The sequence below is a fragment of the Aethalodelphis obliquidens genome, unplaced genomic scaffold (assembly GCF_003676395.1).
Source record: "Aethalodelphis obliquidens isolate GAN/ISIS:26980383/991018 unplaced genomic scaffold, ASM367639v1 scaffold9, whole genome shotgun sequence".
NCBI classification, from domain to species: Eukaryota; Metazoa; Chordata; class Mammalia; order Artiodactyla; family Delphinidae; genus Aethalodelphis; species Aethalodelphis obliquidens.
Window position 1 is genome coordinate 40090391 of NW_020837953.1, and position 15392 is coordinate 40105782.

The following is a 15392-nucleotide window of genomic DNA, read 5'->3' on the forward strand; positions in this document are numbered from 1 at the left end:
CAGATATAGGGAGGGACCTGGTTGCCCTCTCAGACACAGGGTTTGCTCCCCAGTTTCATCCCCGGACTGCTTTGAGGCAGGAGGCCAAGGGCTCTGCCGAAGGTGAAGCTAGGTCTCGCTTAGATTTATGAGAAGGGGCTCTGGAGTCAGATGGCCCAGGTTTGAGCCCATGAGACATTGGGCAAGTGAATTTACTCCCTATGCCTTAGTTGCCTCATCTGGAAAACAGAAATGACAAATACTGCTGCTTCCCAGGGTGACTGTGAGCATACAAGCTTGTGAGATCTCACTCACAAAGCAGCCTCAAGTCGCTGGGAAAAGGGAAAGGCAGGAAAAGCAGAGCTAACAGGAGGGGGTAGGGAGAGGGCTTCTCCTGCTCCCCCAGTGCCTGGAGCAACCTGGCCATCAGGGTCTCTCAGATTGGCCCCCTCCAGCGGCCACTCAAAAGGCAGACCCTGGGGGACTTCCCTGGAGGTCCAGTGCTTAAGACTCTGTGCTTCCACTGCAGGGGGCACAGGTTCGATCCCTGGTCAGGGAACTGAGATCCTGCCTGCCGTGCAGTGTGGCCAAAAATAAATAAATAATTTTTTTAAAAAGGCAGACCCATGCAGGAAAGGCCACCTCCATCCTCCCCACCAAGGGCAGGGGCCCGGTTTCCTGTAGCTTTCCAAAGCCAGCCATGCAAAGGAATCATCTCATCTTCCTTCAAGTTGCAGGCAAGCTTCCCGAACCTTTCCTTAAAGAGCAATGTGGACATATCAAAATTTCCCCCAATAACATTATAACACTCACACATAGAAAAGGGCAAGGTGCCCAGAGCAAAAACAGAGGAAGGCCAGGGCTGGTTCAGCCATCATGTGAGCCGATTTCGGGAAGAGAACTTTGATGCAGCGAGATCAGACAGTGGTTGAGAGTATGGGCTTGGCAGCCAGACTGCCCGGGCTTATATACAGGCTCTACCACTTACTAACCGTGTGACCTTGGACAGCTATGTGACTTGGTTTCCCCATCTATAAAACAAGGATTATAATACTATCTACCCTCTGGGGTTATTGTAAGGCAGAAGTGAAATCTCACATGTAAAAATAGGACCTGGCGCACCGTAAGCGCTCCCTGAGGTACTACTGTTATTGGTTTCACCCACTTTGTTAGGCAGGAGTGAAAAGCACCCTGACAAGACTTTTTGATCCCCTCCTCTTCTCCCCCACGCCCAGGAGGTCCCCCTGACACCCATCTTCACGGACACCGTGACATTCCGGATTGCTCCGTGGATCATGACCCCCAACACCCTGCCTCCTTTGTCGGTGTTTGTGTGCTGGTAAGCATTAGGCACAGCGCAGAGAGTGGCTAAAGCTGGGGCTTCAGGGGCAGACAGACCTGAGTTCAGATCATGCTCTGTTACTTACCAGCTGTGTGACCTCGAGCAACTCACTTGGCCTCTCTGTGCCTCTGTTTCTCTGAGACGCTCACATCACAGAGTCACTGTGATGATTAAGTGAGATGAAGCAGGTGAAGTATTCATCCAAGGTCCTGGCACAGAGTTTTTGTGCTCTAAAAAATAATAGCTAGCGGGCTTCCCTGGTGGCGCAGTGGTTGGGAGTCCGCCTGCCGATGCAGGGGACACGGGTTCATGCCCCGGTCTGGGAGGATCCCACGTGCCGCGGAGCGGCTGGGCCCGTGAGCCGTGGCCACTAGGCCTGCGCTTCCGGAGCCTGTGCTCTGCAGGGGGAGAGGCCACAACAGTGAGAGGCCCGCGTATCACAAAAATAATAATAATAATAATAGCTAGCATTTCTTTCCCATATCTACTTGGCCCATACGATGTAGTCAGGAACCTTTCTCTACAATGGATATTCAACTCATCTTATTCATCCAGCAAGTCTTTAACTGAGCATCTATTATGTGCTAGACAGCTACAGCGAGATGAGAAGCAGGGGAAAGAAGTGCCTGCAGGTGATACTGGCCACACCACCTGGCCACACACCCCTGCTGTCCTGGACCCATCCCCTACCTCCATGCTAGGCATAGCTCTTCCTTGGAAATCTGGGGAGTCAGAGATGTAAGGCTTTGGGGCAGGTGAGGGTGAGAATTCCCCTCCTCGTTTTGTTTGTTCATGACTTTGGTAAACACTGCATGAGGGGATGAGTTTGCTTGGCCCTTGACTCCAGTGGCCTTTGCAAAGGTGCCTTTGAACACAGATGTGGCCTCATCTTCCCAGCACAGCCCAGAGATGCCAACTGCTGTTGCCACCTCAGTGGGCTGGCCCTCATCCCTCCTCACCCTCCCTCTTGGCCTCCCCCTCTTCCTACACTTCTCAGCATGAAGGACAATTACCTGTTCCTGAAAGAGGTGAAGAACCTGGTTGAGAAAACCAACTGTGAACTGAAGGTCTGCTTCCAGTACATGAACCGGGGAGATCGCTGGATCCAGGTAAGGAACCCCAAGCTGGGAAGGACGTGGTCCAGGGCTCAGGCAAGAAGAGGCAGCTTAATGTCAATGCCCTGGCGCCCAGCTGCTCCACGTATGCGAGTTCTGTCCTCAGATCACACATGCACGTGTACACAGGGACAGAAATGTACAAGGTAATTCACTGCAGCTTCTTAGGGTAGCAGAAGACTGTAAAACATCCTAAATGTCCATCCACGGGGCAAGGGGGTGACCATATGATTGGACAGCCTTTCTGTGGAGTACTATACATCAGCTTAAAAGAAGCCAATCTATAAATAAAGAATGCACTTCCAGTTAAGGTATTACTTGCAGGAAAATGTATACAGATGTTACCAGTTATGTTTTTTAAAATGGGGTCAGTATGAGTACAAACATGCTGGGGATGTGCAGAGACTATCTGAGGGATATGTAAGAAACCACTGCTGTTATGTGCTTGAGAGAATTGGGGAGGCTGGCTAGTATTCACTGGTGGCCCCCTGGGCTCGTCTGATAGCTCTTCCCGGTGTCCCCACAGGATGAAATCGAGTTTGGCTACATCGAGGCCCCCCACAAAGGCTTCCCTGTGGTTCTGGACTCCCCCAGAGATGGAAACCTGAAGGATTTCCCAGTGAAACAGCTCCTGGTGAGATGCTGAGGACCACCTTGGGGGATGAGGGAGGGCACAATCCTGGGACTCTTACAGGACAGAGTGGTCGGGAGGCCTTGGGCACGCCTGGAAAATCAGTTTACTGCAAATTAGTCTGTTGCCTTCATCTTCTCATCTGCAAAATGCGTCAGTTGGGATAGTAATCTCTAACATCCTTCCTGCTCTGATAACTGATGCTTTTCCAAAACATGGAGAGTTCTCTCATGGGAAATGAGAGCTATGGGAGACAGAGGCCTGACTCCTGACACTGCCCCACCTCCAACTTACAGCAAAATAAGTTTCAGAGAGGAAAATTATAGTCAAGCAATTGTCGAAAAGCATGGTTCCAACTTCAAAGCTCATTACATCTGTGATTTTTTTCAGTTCATGAGTTTTTTAAAAAGCAATCTGACCCCCACCCTCGATTCTAGAGGTCATTACCACTCTCTTTTTATGCCCTCAACAACCAACTGAATGAGGACAGAACCAAAATTAGTCGTCTTTGTCCTCACCTTCCACCCTGAACAGGCAGGACGAGGCTTGAACAGAACACGAAACAGAGACCGGGTAGATCAGGTGGCTTTGCCAAGGTCACACACAGGGCAGCCTCCCGTGAGACGTCAGGGCTGCTCAGAGGCAACCCTTTGCCAGGTCCACACCTGCTTCTTGAGAACATTCACTAACCTAGTCCCTTCATCACAGGGAGATGGCACAGCCAGTGGTGTGAGCACAAAGCTCTGGAAGGCCAGACAGATCTGGCCTTGAGTCCCAGTTCCACCCCTTAGCAGCAATGTGACCTTGGGCAAACACCTTAACCTCCTCAAGCCTCAGTTTGCTCATCTGTAAAGTGGGGATAGAAACAGTATCCATCTCACAGGCTTATTGTGAAGATTGAAAGCATTATATAAGGCATCCGTGCTGCTCCAGATACAATGACTATTATTAGCTGCTGTTCTGGTTCTCATTCCACAGCCCTGGACACTGTCCTCGGTGAGGACTGTCCACTTCCTCTAACATGAGGGATAGTCAAACCAGCCAGCAGGCAGGAGAACCAAGGCCTCTCAGATCCTTCTCTTACTCTTTCTTCCCAGGTCACCACCTGCCTTCAGTGTTCCAGGCTGGCCTAGTACCAAGGCCCCCAGACTGCATTATTCCTGGAGGCCTGGGCCAAGCCCAACTTTGTGCTGCATGCCTGCCTGCCCATGTGAGGCTGTAAATCCCCAGCTGCCCCAGCCTCTGGCGAGTCTCACCTTGCCATCTGGGGCTCATAGGCGAGAAAGCACTAAGCTGCAGCCATTCACCCTACTGGGCACAGCTGTCTCTTGAGCCTCTAAGCTGGGCCAGGATAAGCCACATCTTCTCACTCTTTGGTTTTTATTAGCAAGGATTTGTGCCAGACAAGCTTAGTTCCAGCCCCAGTGCAAGCTCCCAAGCAAGATCCCTACTTTTTTACCAAAAAATCATGAAAGGAAACTTAAAATTCAGGGGGCGTCACTGGGGTTATATCATGTAACTGCAGTCTGTTGGAGCTCTGTGCTAAGAAGGATTCTGAGGCTATATCTGGGCTCCAGATATAAATATGAATAAATAGGGTTAGTTGGGAATGGGTTGGGTTGGTATATATGTTACATATCTGCCATTCCTGCATGTATTGGTCAGCTTTCACTTGGTAGGACTGCAGTAACAAGCAGCCCCCATATCTCAATAGCTGACAACAGCAAAGGTCCATTTCTTGCTCACATTAAGAGACGAGTGGGGATGTCAATAGCACAAAATGAGGACCAAACCAGAAATCACCAATATGTCTCCGTGTTTAAGAAATAGAGGCACACCCAGAGACCCAGATGTATACACACACACAGACACTCATATATTCACATTCATTCTCACGCTCATACTGACATACTCACAAACTCAGCCTCCCCATGCCAGGGTCCTGCTCATCAGTGGGAATAAGAAGAGCATGGGTGACCCCCCTAGAAGCTAAGTGCTCACAGAGCCAGACCAAAGGTAGTGCAAAGTGGTCATCAGAGGGTGGCTGGGTTGGGGCTAAGGGCTCCTGACCACAAGAGACTAATGACAGGTGTCTCTTGCCCAGGGCCCAGATTTTGGCTACGTGACCCGGGAGCCCCTCTTTGAGCCTGTCACCAGCCTTGATTCCTTTGGGAACCTCGAGGTCAGTCCACCAGTGACCGTGAATGGCAAGACATACCCCCTGGGCCGGATCCTCATCGGGACCAGCTTTCCTCTGTAAGAGAAGCCAGGGTGGGCCTGCGGGCAGGTGGGGGGGAGGCAGGGGGAGTTATTGTTTCCCTTTAGGAGCAGACTGGGTTGCTCGTACATGGAGTGATTGGCTGGGAGAATTAACCTCTCCCATGACTCTCTGACAAGATACAGACACTCTTGGAAAGAAAACCAAGTTAGCCTTTACATCTTAGTATGAATTAGGACCTAATACAAAACTAAATAAATAACCCTCTTCCCAAAATGGGAGGGAATATAATGGGATTATAAAGAAAGTGGGGAAGAGATGAAGGAGTTCAGAGAAGGAGTACCGAAAGAGGATCAGTGCACACCAACAAATCCTCGGGGGTGCCCATTCACAAAAGACACATGAGAAGACATGGCTCTGCCCCAAAGCCTGAGTCCCTGGCTCCCTGGCCTGTCAACAACACCTTCACTCCCTCCCCAGGTCACCCACCAGCCGATGAGAAGGCAGAGTCTTCCTTAGAGCAGTTGCTGGGGAGAGAGTGAGTACTGTGGGTCCTCACTTCACAAAAGGGCTGCCAGGAACCCGCACATGTGGGACCAGCCAGGATTTGGGCACCAAGTCCCTATAAGCCACATGGGATTCTCTACATTCTGCAGCAGGCCACTGACACAGACAGTGACCATTTGCTCACCCTGCCCTCCTTCTCCCTCCACTCAACAGTCACTCATCCATTCAGCAGGTATTTCCCAGGCACCAGCCAAGCACCAGACATGGGGTTCTAAACATGAAGCCCAGCCCCCACCTTCCAGGAGATGGTGGAGATCACAGACATGAAACAGAGGGTGTGTACAGTGATAGAATGATACAGAGTCAGAGAAACCCAAGGAGGGGTCCCTAACCCCCTTAGGGGAGATCACAGGGGCTCTTCTTAGAGACAAATATCTATTGAGAGTCTTCTCTGTGCCAGGTATTGTTCTGGGCTGCGGGGAGACAGCAGTGAGCAAAACAGACAAAGTCGCAGCTCTCAGGAAGTTTTCCATTAGGGATGGAGGCAGTATAGACAATAAACATGGAATTAAGCAAATAAATAAGATACTTCTGAGTGCTAATAGGTGCAATGAAGAAGATAAAATAGGGTACATGATAAAGAGTGATGAGGCAGGGGCACTTTGGCTTTTGTGGTTTTGAGGAAGTGACTTTGGAATCGAGGCTCAGATGATGAGAAGGAAGCAGCCATGGGAAGATCAAAGGGAAGGAGCATTCCAGATAGAAGGAACAGAAAGGACAAAACCTTGGTAACAAGTTTAGCATGTGGCTAGAGCAAACAGAAAAAGGAGGAAGGGAGGAAGCTGAGGTAGGAGGGACAGGCAGGGGCCAGATCACAGAGGCATTTGTTGGCCACTGTGAGGTTTTGGGGTTATATTATAAGGGTAATGGGGAGATTGAAGACCTCAGGGAGTGTGGAAGTCAGGAAGGGCTTCCTGGAAGAGGTGTCACTTGAAATGATTGAAGTTGAGAAGTTAACAGCGGAGAGGTACATAGGCTAGGGAAGATTTTGGAATCATGCCTGTGTCCTAGCCCCCTCCAGCAGTCCATGAGGGATCCCTGAGCAGAGAAGCTGGCTTCTTACACCTACTGACACCCTCAGTGGCCAAAGAATGGGCTCTATGCTCTTCACACAGACCATGGCTACAGCTAACTCCTCCTTTTTCCCCTTGGGCTCAAACACCTTTCTGCCTGTGCCAGGGTCTCTGCAACTCAGGCTCCTTCCCATGACTTTTCCACCAATGCTATTCTGGGTCCAGGCTAGATTCTAGAGTCTGAACTCCTCCTGCAGACCCTCTGGTGAGACAGGCACAGTGGGCAACCTTCTGAAGAACTGTCTCCTCCCCAACCCCACCCCAGGTCTGGTGGTCGGAGGATGACCAAGGTGGTGAGGGACTTCCTGCAGGCCCAGCAGGTGCAGGCACCCGTGGAGCTCTACTCAGACTGGCTGACCGTGGGCCATGTAGATGAGTTCATGACATTCGTCCCCATCCCAGGCACAAAGGTGAGCTGGCCCCTGAGGCTGGAGTGAATAGGATAGTGCAGAATCCCTGTACTACCAGCTCTTGTCAACAGAGAGGGGTATCTAGAGGAAGACAACCACAGAGAGGAAGAAGGAAGTAGGCTGAAGCTGGTTTGTACGTTGTTGCTGTGGCAGGTAAATGTTTAACCCGATAAATCCAAAATATTAGCACCTCAGCATGTAGTCATTATAAAAATTATTCATGAGAGATTTTACATTCTTTTTTATATAAGTGTTCAGAATCAGGTGTGTATTTTACTCTTAGCACATCTCAACTCAGACCAGCCACAAGTCAAGTGTCCAATAATCCCACAGGGCTGGTGGCCACTGTACTGGCCATAATGCTCTAGAGAGCAATGGGGTATGGGCTTGGGGCTCTGGAAAGGGGTTCTTTCATTTCCCAAGAAGTGAAAAGAAACAGCTGCAACTTCAAACCCTGGAAATTTGGTGCAAATGGCCTGGCCTCTTGGCCACTTGGAGAAGCTCTTCCTCTCTGTCCAAGGTCACCTTTGACTCTGAGCTTTGACTCGATGGCGTTGCTGAGGTGGAGGAATTTCTATAGCAGGAAGGGTGAGAAATATTCCTCTGAAGTAGAGAAAACTCTACCAGGTGGCCTTTGCTCGGCAGAGAGTGGCTTGAGACAATATGCAGGTGGGACCCCAGGGGCTGAGAGCGGGGGCTTCTTCACGTTTCTTGGCCACCTCCTCTCTGCTGACACTGGCCCTCTGAATGGTCTCTCACAGGAGTTCCGGATGCTCATGGCCAGCACCTCGGCCTGCTACAAGCTCTTCCGAGAGAAGCAGAAGGAGGGCCATGGGGAGGCCATCATGTTCAAAGGTGAGTGCCCTCAGGGCCTTGGCAGGGAGCAGGGAGCTGAGCCCCCAGAGAGACCCTTGGGAGGACAGGGCAGATGAGTGCCTTGTCTCTGAATACCCAGCTCCACTTCCTGGACATCCGGCCCGCTCCGGGGCTGTGAGGTCACCGTGGTGGGAAGCAGCCCTGGCCTCTGTGACCCTCGCTGTGGCCAACGGGACCATCGAGCTGCCCACTGCCCCTTATGACCACCAGCAGTGCCTAGTGCTTCTTCGGGACCTAGTGTATACTTCAAATGGCACCAGACCCCGAGGAGAGTTAAATGGTTCAAAATTGACATGCAATCTGTGTTCAAGGAGCTTGTGTTTTCGAAAGGGAGATAGAGAAGAATATACATAATGCACTTGAGGGGTAGGAAGAAAAGTGGGAGTCGACAGACGTGACGTACAGTCAGACATCATCACCGTCAGTCCCGGAGTGAGAAATCATCTGCTTAATTTAGACATCCACATAACTGGGATAGACAGACTGGGATGAGCTTCGCTCTTAAACTAATCATGGAAAGAGACAGAGCTGATCAGGCACAGACGGTGAACCAGGTCAGAGAGGCCGTGACAACTTCTTATGTGCTCTTCCTACATTCCCTTTTGACACCTTTCAGGCTGGCGTCTCTAATCCACCTGCTCCCAAAAGTCTGCACCCCTAAGGCTGGTTGATACTTACATACATTACCACCCTCCATGTCGAAAGGCAGTGTTCCTGATAGCGACTGGTGTCTGGGATGGACAAGACCAACTTAAGACCACTGTCATTTTTTAATTCCCACAGATAGGAAATTTTTTTAGATTGGCAGGCATGAGTCTTGACTTTCTGGAGGCTTCTTTCTATATGAACCCCTCAAAGCTACCCATAAGGATATAGGAACTATTATCTTTGTACAAATAGGTCCAAGGGGTGGTGTGGAGACAGCTCAGGTACAGGGTGCAACAGCACTGATCTCTTTGCCACTAACAAGCTACAGGACTAGGAAACACAGAGGACCAGCATCAGGCAGGGAAAAAAAGAGTTAATAGCTTAGGCTCTGGAATCAGACTGCCTGGTCTGCTTACGGGCTCTTCCACTAGCTGTAAGACCTTGGACGAGTCATGTAGCTTCTCTGTGCCTCCATTTCTTCATCCTTAATGCTGGAAGCTACCTTATAGAAATGTGGGGAGGATTACTGAGTTAATCCATGTAAATATCTAGAAGACTACCTGCCACATAGCAGGCGCTCCATGAGCATTAGGTATCACTAATCAAGCCAGAAGCCACGTGGGCCATCGTGATGGAATAGGAGGCAGATGCAGGCATAGACCAGGACAAGGGCCAAGCATGAGGCAGGTCTGGAAAACAGGAAGGGTGACGCCCCTTGGCATCCTGCTTCTGCCGCACTCCCTCTGGTCTGCTGCTCATCCTTAGAAGCAGGCTTCTTGTGCCACCCTACCCTCTGGCCAGAGAGAGAGCAAGACAGCTGCCACCCCTTCCCTGGCCCAGGTGACATGGCCAACCCTGGGGAAAGGAGTTACCCCTGGGGTTGCCCTTCTGTGCCCCAGCCTGTCCCAGCCCCTCTCCCTCATCCTAAGAGTTAGCCCAGAAGCTGGGGGCCTTGGCAAAGGGGAGCGCCCAGGCTGGACACCTAAAACTAGACTGTCCCCTGTCCTCTGACCCCCACAGGCTTGGGCGGGATGAGCAGCAAGCGAATCACCATCAACAAAATTCTGTCCAACGAGAGCCTCGTGCAGGAGAACCAGTACTTCCAGGTGAGGGCGGGGCAGGGGCCTGTGGGAGGGACAAGGCTGTGACCAATGGCACCTGTCACATCCTCGGGGCTTCCATAGGGAATGGCCAAGGGTTCAGGGCACATGACAGAGGGAAAGACCTCAATAAGCATTCAGTCCAGCCTTTCTGGTTTACGCCTCTAAACTGGAGGCTGAATGGGGTGACAAAGCAGGTCAGTGGAGGCTAGAAGCAGACAGGAGGCCTGGGAAGGAAGGTGTATCAGGCAGTACGAAAGAACCAAGGGCTCTGTAAGGCTGCAGCCCAGAGCATATGGGGGAGACCCACACTCATTAAAATATGATGACAACTACAGACCTGCTCTCCAGAAAATTTCATACGTAAACACATGCCATGAATTTTTATTTGTTTTAGGGGATCAGAGATCCCTGAAGTTTTCTATCTATGGATGAATCCCACCTCTGGAGTCCCTAAATCTCAAAGATTGTATCCAAAAGTAGATACCAGTCAAAAGGGTCATATTTCGTTGAATTAGATCTCTCTTTATTTGCATGGGCATATTTATTTATTTATTTACTTACTTACTTATTTATTTAGCTGCTTTGGGTCTTGTTGCTGCGTGCGGGTTTTCTCTAGCTGCGGCGAGCAGGGGCTACTCTTCATTGTGGTGCGTGGGCTTCTCACTGCGGTGGCTTCTCTTGTTGCAGAGCACGGGCTCTAAGTGCACGGGCTTCAGTAGCTGTGGCACTCAGGCTCAGTAGTTGTGGCACACGGGCTTAGTTGCTCCATGGCATGGGGGATCTTCCCAGACCAGGGCTCAAACCCATGTCCCCTGAATTGGCAGGTGGATTCTCAACCACTGTGCCACCGACGAAGCCCTGCATGGGCACATTTAGAGTATCAAGTTTAAATTTAAAAACTCAAACTGATTTTTTTAAATGGCTTAATTGACTCATATGAGTAGGAAGTCCAGCAGTGTTATGGATTTCAGGCACAGGTTGATCAGGGCTCCAGCTCTATTTCTCTGCACTTCTTGGGCTCTACAGGTGCCCTCATGACAGGAGTACAGCTGCAACAGTTCAAGGTCTCACATCCATCCAGCACACCATCCACAAAGAGGGAGGTCTGTGCCCCCAACAATTAAACAAAAGTTTTGCATTTCACTCTGATTGTGCCAACCTGAACCAATTATTGTAGCCAGGGGAATTCCATATACTGATTCCCTTAATCCTGGTTTATTGCCCATCCTTGAACCAATCACTGGAGCAAAGAGGCAGGGGCAAGGGTCCACCAGGAGGGGAGGATGTAGTCAACCCAACCCAATAACGGGCTGCTACATTTCAGGGGGAGGGGTGGAGTGGAGGCTGTAGAAGCAACTGCAGAGTTTCCCAAAGTTCACATAATGCCTCACTGGCTATTTGAAAGTTGACTTTACTGTAACTCCCCTCCGTGGACATTGTTTGGCATCGGGTAGATCTGAGGTCAAATCATGGCCCCTCATTTTGGCAGTTGGACCTTGGGCAACTCACTAAGGACTCTACATTTTGGGTAGAGTCTCTAATAAGGGGCTAATAATAGTGTCTACCTCATGAGGTTGAGGCTTAAATAAGTAACGTACGTAAAGCACTTAGAACAGTACACTTAGGGTTCTTGTACATATTAGTTTTAATTATTATTAATCAAAATCATTGTCACTGTTATTCTCACCACACGGGACAGCCTAAGGATTCAATGAGATACTGCATAGCAAGAGCTTAGCACAGGGTCTGGCTTGTAGTAGGTGGTGCTCAGTAAATGAGCCCTCACTAGTGTTATTTCTGTGATTTTCTAGTATTATTTCTGTACTCTTCTCTCTCGTTCTCTTTATTACTACCATGACTGGTGGGAGGGGCACCAGAGAGGTCGGCGCGTGCTGGAGTGCCGGGGTGAGGTTGACACTCTCTCTGGAGTGCCGGGTGCCCTGCAGGCAGGGATGAGGTTGACAAAGGTGGCAGGGGTGTCCCCTCACTTGCCTGCCCTCCCTTCTTCCCCGTCGCCCAGCGCTGCCTGGACTGGAACCGCGACATCCTCAAGAAGGAGCTGGGGCTGACGGAGCAGGACATCATTGACCTGCCTGCCCTCTTCAAGATGGACGAGGACCGCCAGGCCAGAGCCTTCTTCCCAAACATGGTGAGGCGCTCTGGACCCCAAACCTCATCCAGGCCAGTCAGGGGCAGCCAGATCCAGAGGGACCCCTCGGCTGAGGCTGTCCAATCAGGAGGCCCGGGTCCCAGTCCCGGCTGAGTTGCTGTGTGGCCTCCCACCCACCCCAGGCACTCACCCTCTCTGGGCCTCATTCCCTTCTGGGGTGATATCCTTATTCTAGCTGCCCCCTGGGGTCCTGGGGGATCCTTTAACAGATTGGAGAGTGTCTTGTAAATTAAAAAGGCCTTTATAGACAGGAGGGATTCTTGTTATCATAGAGCAGAGTCTTCTATGTGATAGAAGGAGGTTAGAACACACATACACACACACATAGATACATATATACACACATGTACACACATGAAAACACACATACACGCATGCGTGCAATGCACACGCTGATGCGTACATATATAGCCGCATGGACATACACATAATACAGGGGTGGGTTGCCTCGTTTTCCACTCAGCTCTGCCATGTATGAGTTGCTTAGCCCCCCCGAGCCTCAGTTCCTCATCTGTAAAATGGGGATAATCACAATCGCTACTTCATAGGGTTGTTGGGAGGGTTCAGTGAGCTTAGAACGGGGCGGGGCATAGTAGGTGCTCACTAAACGGAGCTGTGCCCCCCCCCCCCGCTTCCTTGTTGCAGGTGAACATGATTGTGCTCAGCAAGGACCTGGGCATCCCCAAGCCATTTGGGCCCCAGGTTGAGGAGGTGTGCTGCCTGGAGACACATGTGCGCTCCCTGCTGGAGCCCCTGGGCCTCTGCTGCACCTTCGTGGATGACATCTCCGCCTACCACAAATTTCTGGGGGAGGTGCACTGCGGCACCAACGTACGCAGGAAGCCCTTCACCTTCAAGTGGTGGCACATGGTACCCTGACCTGCAGGGGGCTGTTGTGTGCCTGTCACAGCCCATCAACAACCAGTGTTGAGGCTGGACCAACCCTTGTGGGTTTTATTATGATTGCAAAATGCGCTTCAGCAATAACTATCAGGAAACTTGGGGGAAAACGTTTATTACTTTTCATTTTATTTTTACTTACAGGACCTGGAAATAACCTGGCACACCTGGGGCCACACAGTGAGGTCATGGGGAGAGAGAGAGAGAACCCACGGAACTGGGGTTCTGCTTTTATGGGAGTTGAGGGTGAGGGCCTAGGATTTCGAGGACTCACTCTTTATTGGTGAATTTAAAGCATAAGAGTGGGAATTTAAAGCGAGGAACGAGGAAAAAGGCAGGTGGCCCAAATGGTCAGTTATCAAAAGCAATCAAGATCGCTAAAAGAAAGGAGCCTCAGTGGGGGGAGGCGGCCTGGCTCTTCATCTAGTTGTGTGGCTGGCAACGTGTTTACTCAAGATCTCCGTGTTCGAAGTGGATGTTCAGCAATCAGAGCTGAGTCAGGCCCTCGTATTAGAAGAAGGAGAAAATCTGACTGTCAGGGTTCACACTACAGGGGCCTGGGCACCTCCCTCCTTCCTTGAGTTCTCCAGACTCTTCACACCCCCAGAGAATCCCCCTGCCTGACGTGGACTGGAGGCCGCGTCCTCCAGACGCGGGGAGGGGATTTGAGATATCTGTGCCTTGCCTTCCCTCAGAAGGGCCTCAGGGTCCACGAAGTCACCCCCTGAGCCTCCATGCTCTCCTTCCCGAAACTAGCTGGACATTTAGCCAGTGTCTGTATAGCCCTGATGTGAAAAACAAAACAAAACAAAAACCACTTTACCCAAACCCTTCCCCAAAGAATCTTTAGTCTCTTGTCCAAAACTGAATGAGGGGAGAAGGGAAGGAGGTTCTGGGATGACCAGTTGTCCCTGTAGCCATGCCTTGTGGGTCAAGGTAGATGGCATGGAAAGGGATTCTGGAACCCCAGATGTACCTTGAACTGTCATCATCCTTTGAAATTCACCTCCCTTGGCCACCTGGACACCCCCAATTATTCATTCCTTAACAGCCTCTGTCAAATCCCCTTGGCTTTCCCTCTGCCGTGTAGACACCGTTGGCTAGCCTCCTTAGACTTAGACTCCCTGAGGGTCCAGTAATTGAGCTTACAGCCTTCCCTGGAAGTGGATTTTATCAGAGCAGCCTTCCCTGTTTACACGATTCTTATGCTGCTTCTTTCTCATGGACCCAGGCTCTCCCAGATGCTTGGGGGTTGCTCCCCACGCCAGCATCCTTGTGGCCTGAGAGTTCACTGTATCAAGATGCTCCAGGGTGAGCCAGATCCATCTTCTCTTGCTGGGTCCTTGATTCTCTGGCCAGTCCCTGACCTCCCTCCTCTCACAGCCTCCACTTCCTATTCCCATGCCGTCTCTCCAGACAGCTAGACAAGGACTTCTTCCCCACCAGCCAGGCTCAGACCTTCCCCCAGGACACAGTGAAAGACCTGCCTCTCCTCTCCAGACCTCAGATCCAACACATAAAGACCCTGTCCTAACCTCCAGCCTGAACAGCCAGTTCTGGGCCAGCTGCTGGCCTTAGAGACGGATTGATTATCCCATTGAAGTTTCTCAGTGCATTTGCTGAAGACCCTCTCATTTGGACATAATCAGATTCATTCTCTGGCTCCAACTGAAAAGACTCAGTTTCAGCTAAAAAAAATTCCTTTAAGGCCAGCTGATTGAGGAGAATAAGTGAATTATAATTCCACTTTGAGGGTTAGAGAGGAACTGATATATAACCAATGAAAAGGTTGTAAATGTGTATTCTTAGAGAATGGGATTTTCTTCTTGGATTATTCAGTCATTCAGCAAACATATACTGTATGCCTCCTTAGGTGCCAGGCGCAGTGGTGGGCCCCGAGGACACAGTGCTTAGTAGCAAACTGCATCTGGCCCCTGCCTCATGGAGCCGGTCAGTTCCCAACCTGAGATGCCCACACTTAAATGGCCAGCATTTGCCCTTTCAGGGATGTGCTCTTGAGAAATACCAATTCGCTATATTCAGGAAATGCACAGGACACAGAGCTTCCAGCAAGTCCCTATCTCAGTGAAATGAGGGAGTTGGGTCTTCTTTAAACAGGCCTCCTTCCCATCCAGCTGGGCCAGTACCACCTAACAGATCAGACCCCAGGGTCTTCAGAAGCTGTTGTCCCCCCCTTTGGGGACAGTGGCTCCTGCTTTTGGGGGCCAAAGCCCCAGATCTCTCCAACCCCAGAGCTGAAGACACCAAGTGCCTATTTGTGGATGTTTATCTGCAGACTTAGACTTTGTTGTGTGTGTGTGTGTGTGTGTGTGTGTGTGTGTGTGTGTGTGTGTGTGTGT

General features: G+C 50.7%; 1 protein-coding gene and 1 long non-coding RNA gene across 2 annotated transcripts in view; one reads left to right on the forward strand and one right to left on the reverse strand.

Moving 5' to 3' along the window:
- PADI2 (peptidyl arginine deiminase 2) overlaps positions 1–15364 on the forward strand; it is a 46522-nt gene extending 31158 nt beyond the window's left edge. Inside the window, exons 8-16 of the mRNA XM_027110006.1 lie at positions 1215–1318; positions 2319–2430; positions 2963–3070; positions 5172–5323; positions 7191–7335; positions 8097–8190; positions 9880–9965; positions 11983–12111; positions 12778–15364. Coding sequence (XP_026965807.1) covers positions 1215–1318; positions 2319–2430; positions 2963–3070; positions 5172–5323; positions 7191–7335; positions 8097–8190; positions 9880–9965; positions 11983–12111; positions 12778–13011 — 1164 coding nt within the window. The 3' untranslated portion in view covers positions 13012–15364. The remainder of the gene's footprint in view (positions 1–1214; positions 1319–2318; positions 2431–2962; positions 3071–5171; positions 5324–7190; positions 7336–8096; positions 8191–9879; positions 9966–11982; positions 12112–12777) is intronic.
- Positions 8791–15392, reverse strand: part of LOC113622138 (uncharacterized) — a 22683-nt gene continuing 16081 nt past the window's right edge. Inside the window, exons 2-3 of the long non-coding RNA XR_003433418.1 lie at positions 12931–12936; positions 8791–8801 (exon numbers count right to left, since the gene is read on the reverse strand). This is a non-coding gene — a long non-coding RNA (uncharacterized LOC113622138). The remainder of the gene's footprint in view (positions 8802–12930; positions 12937–15392) is intronic.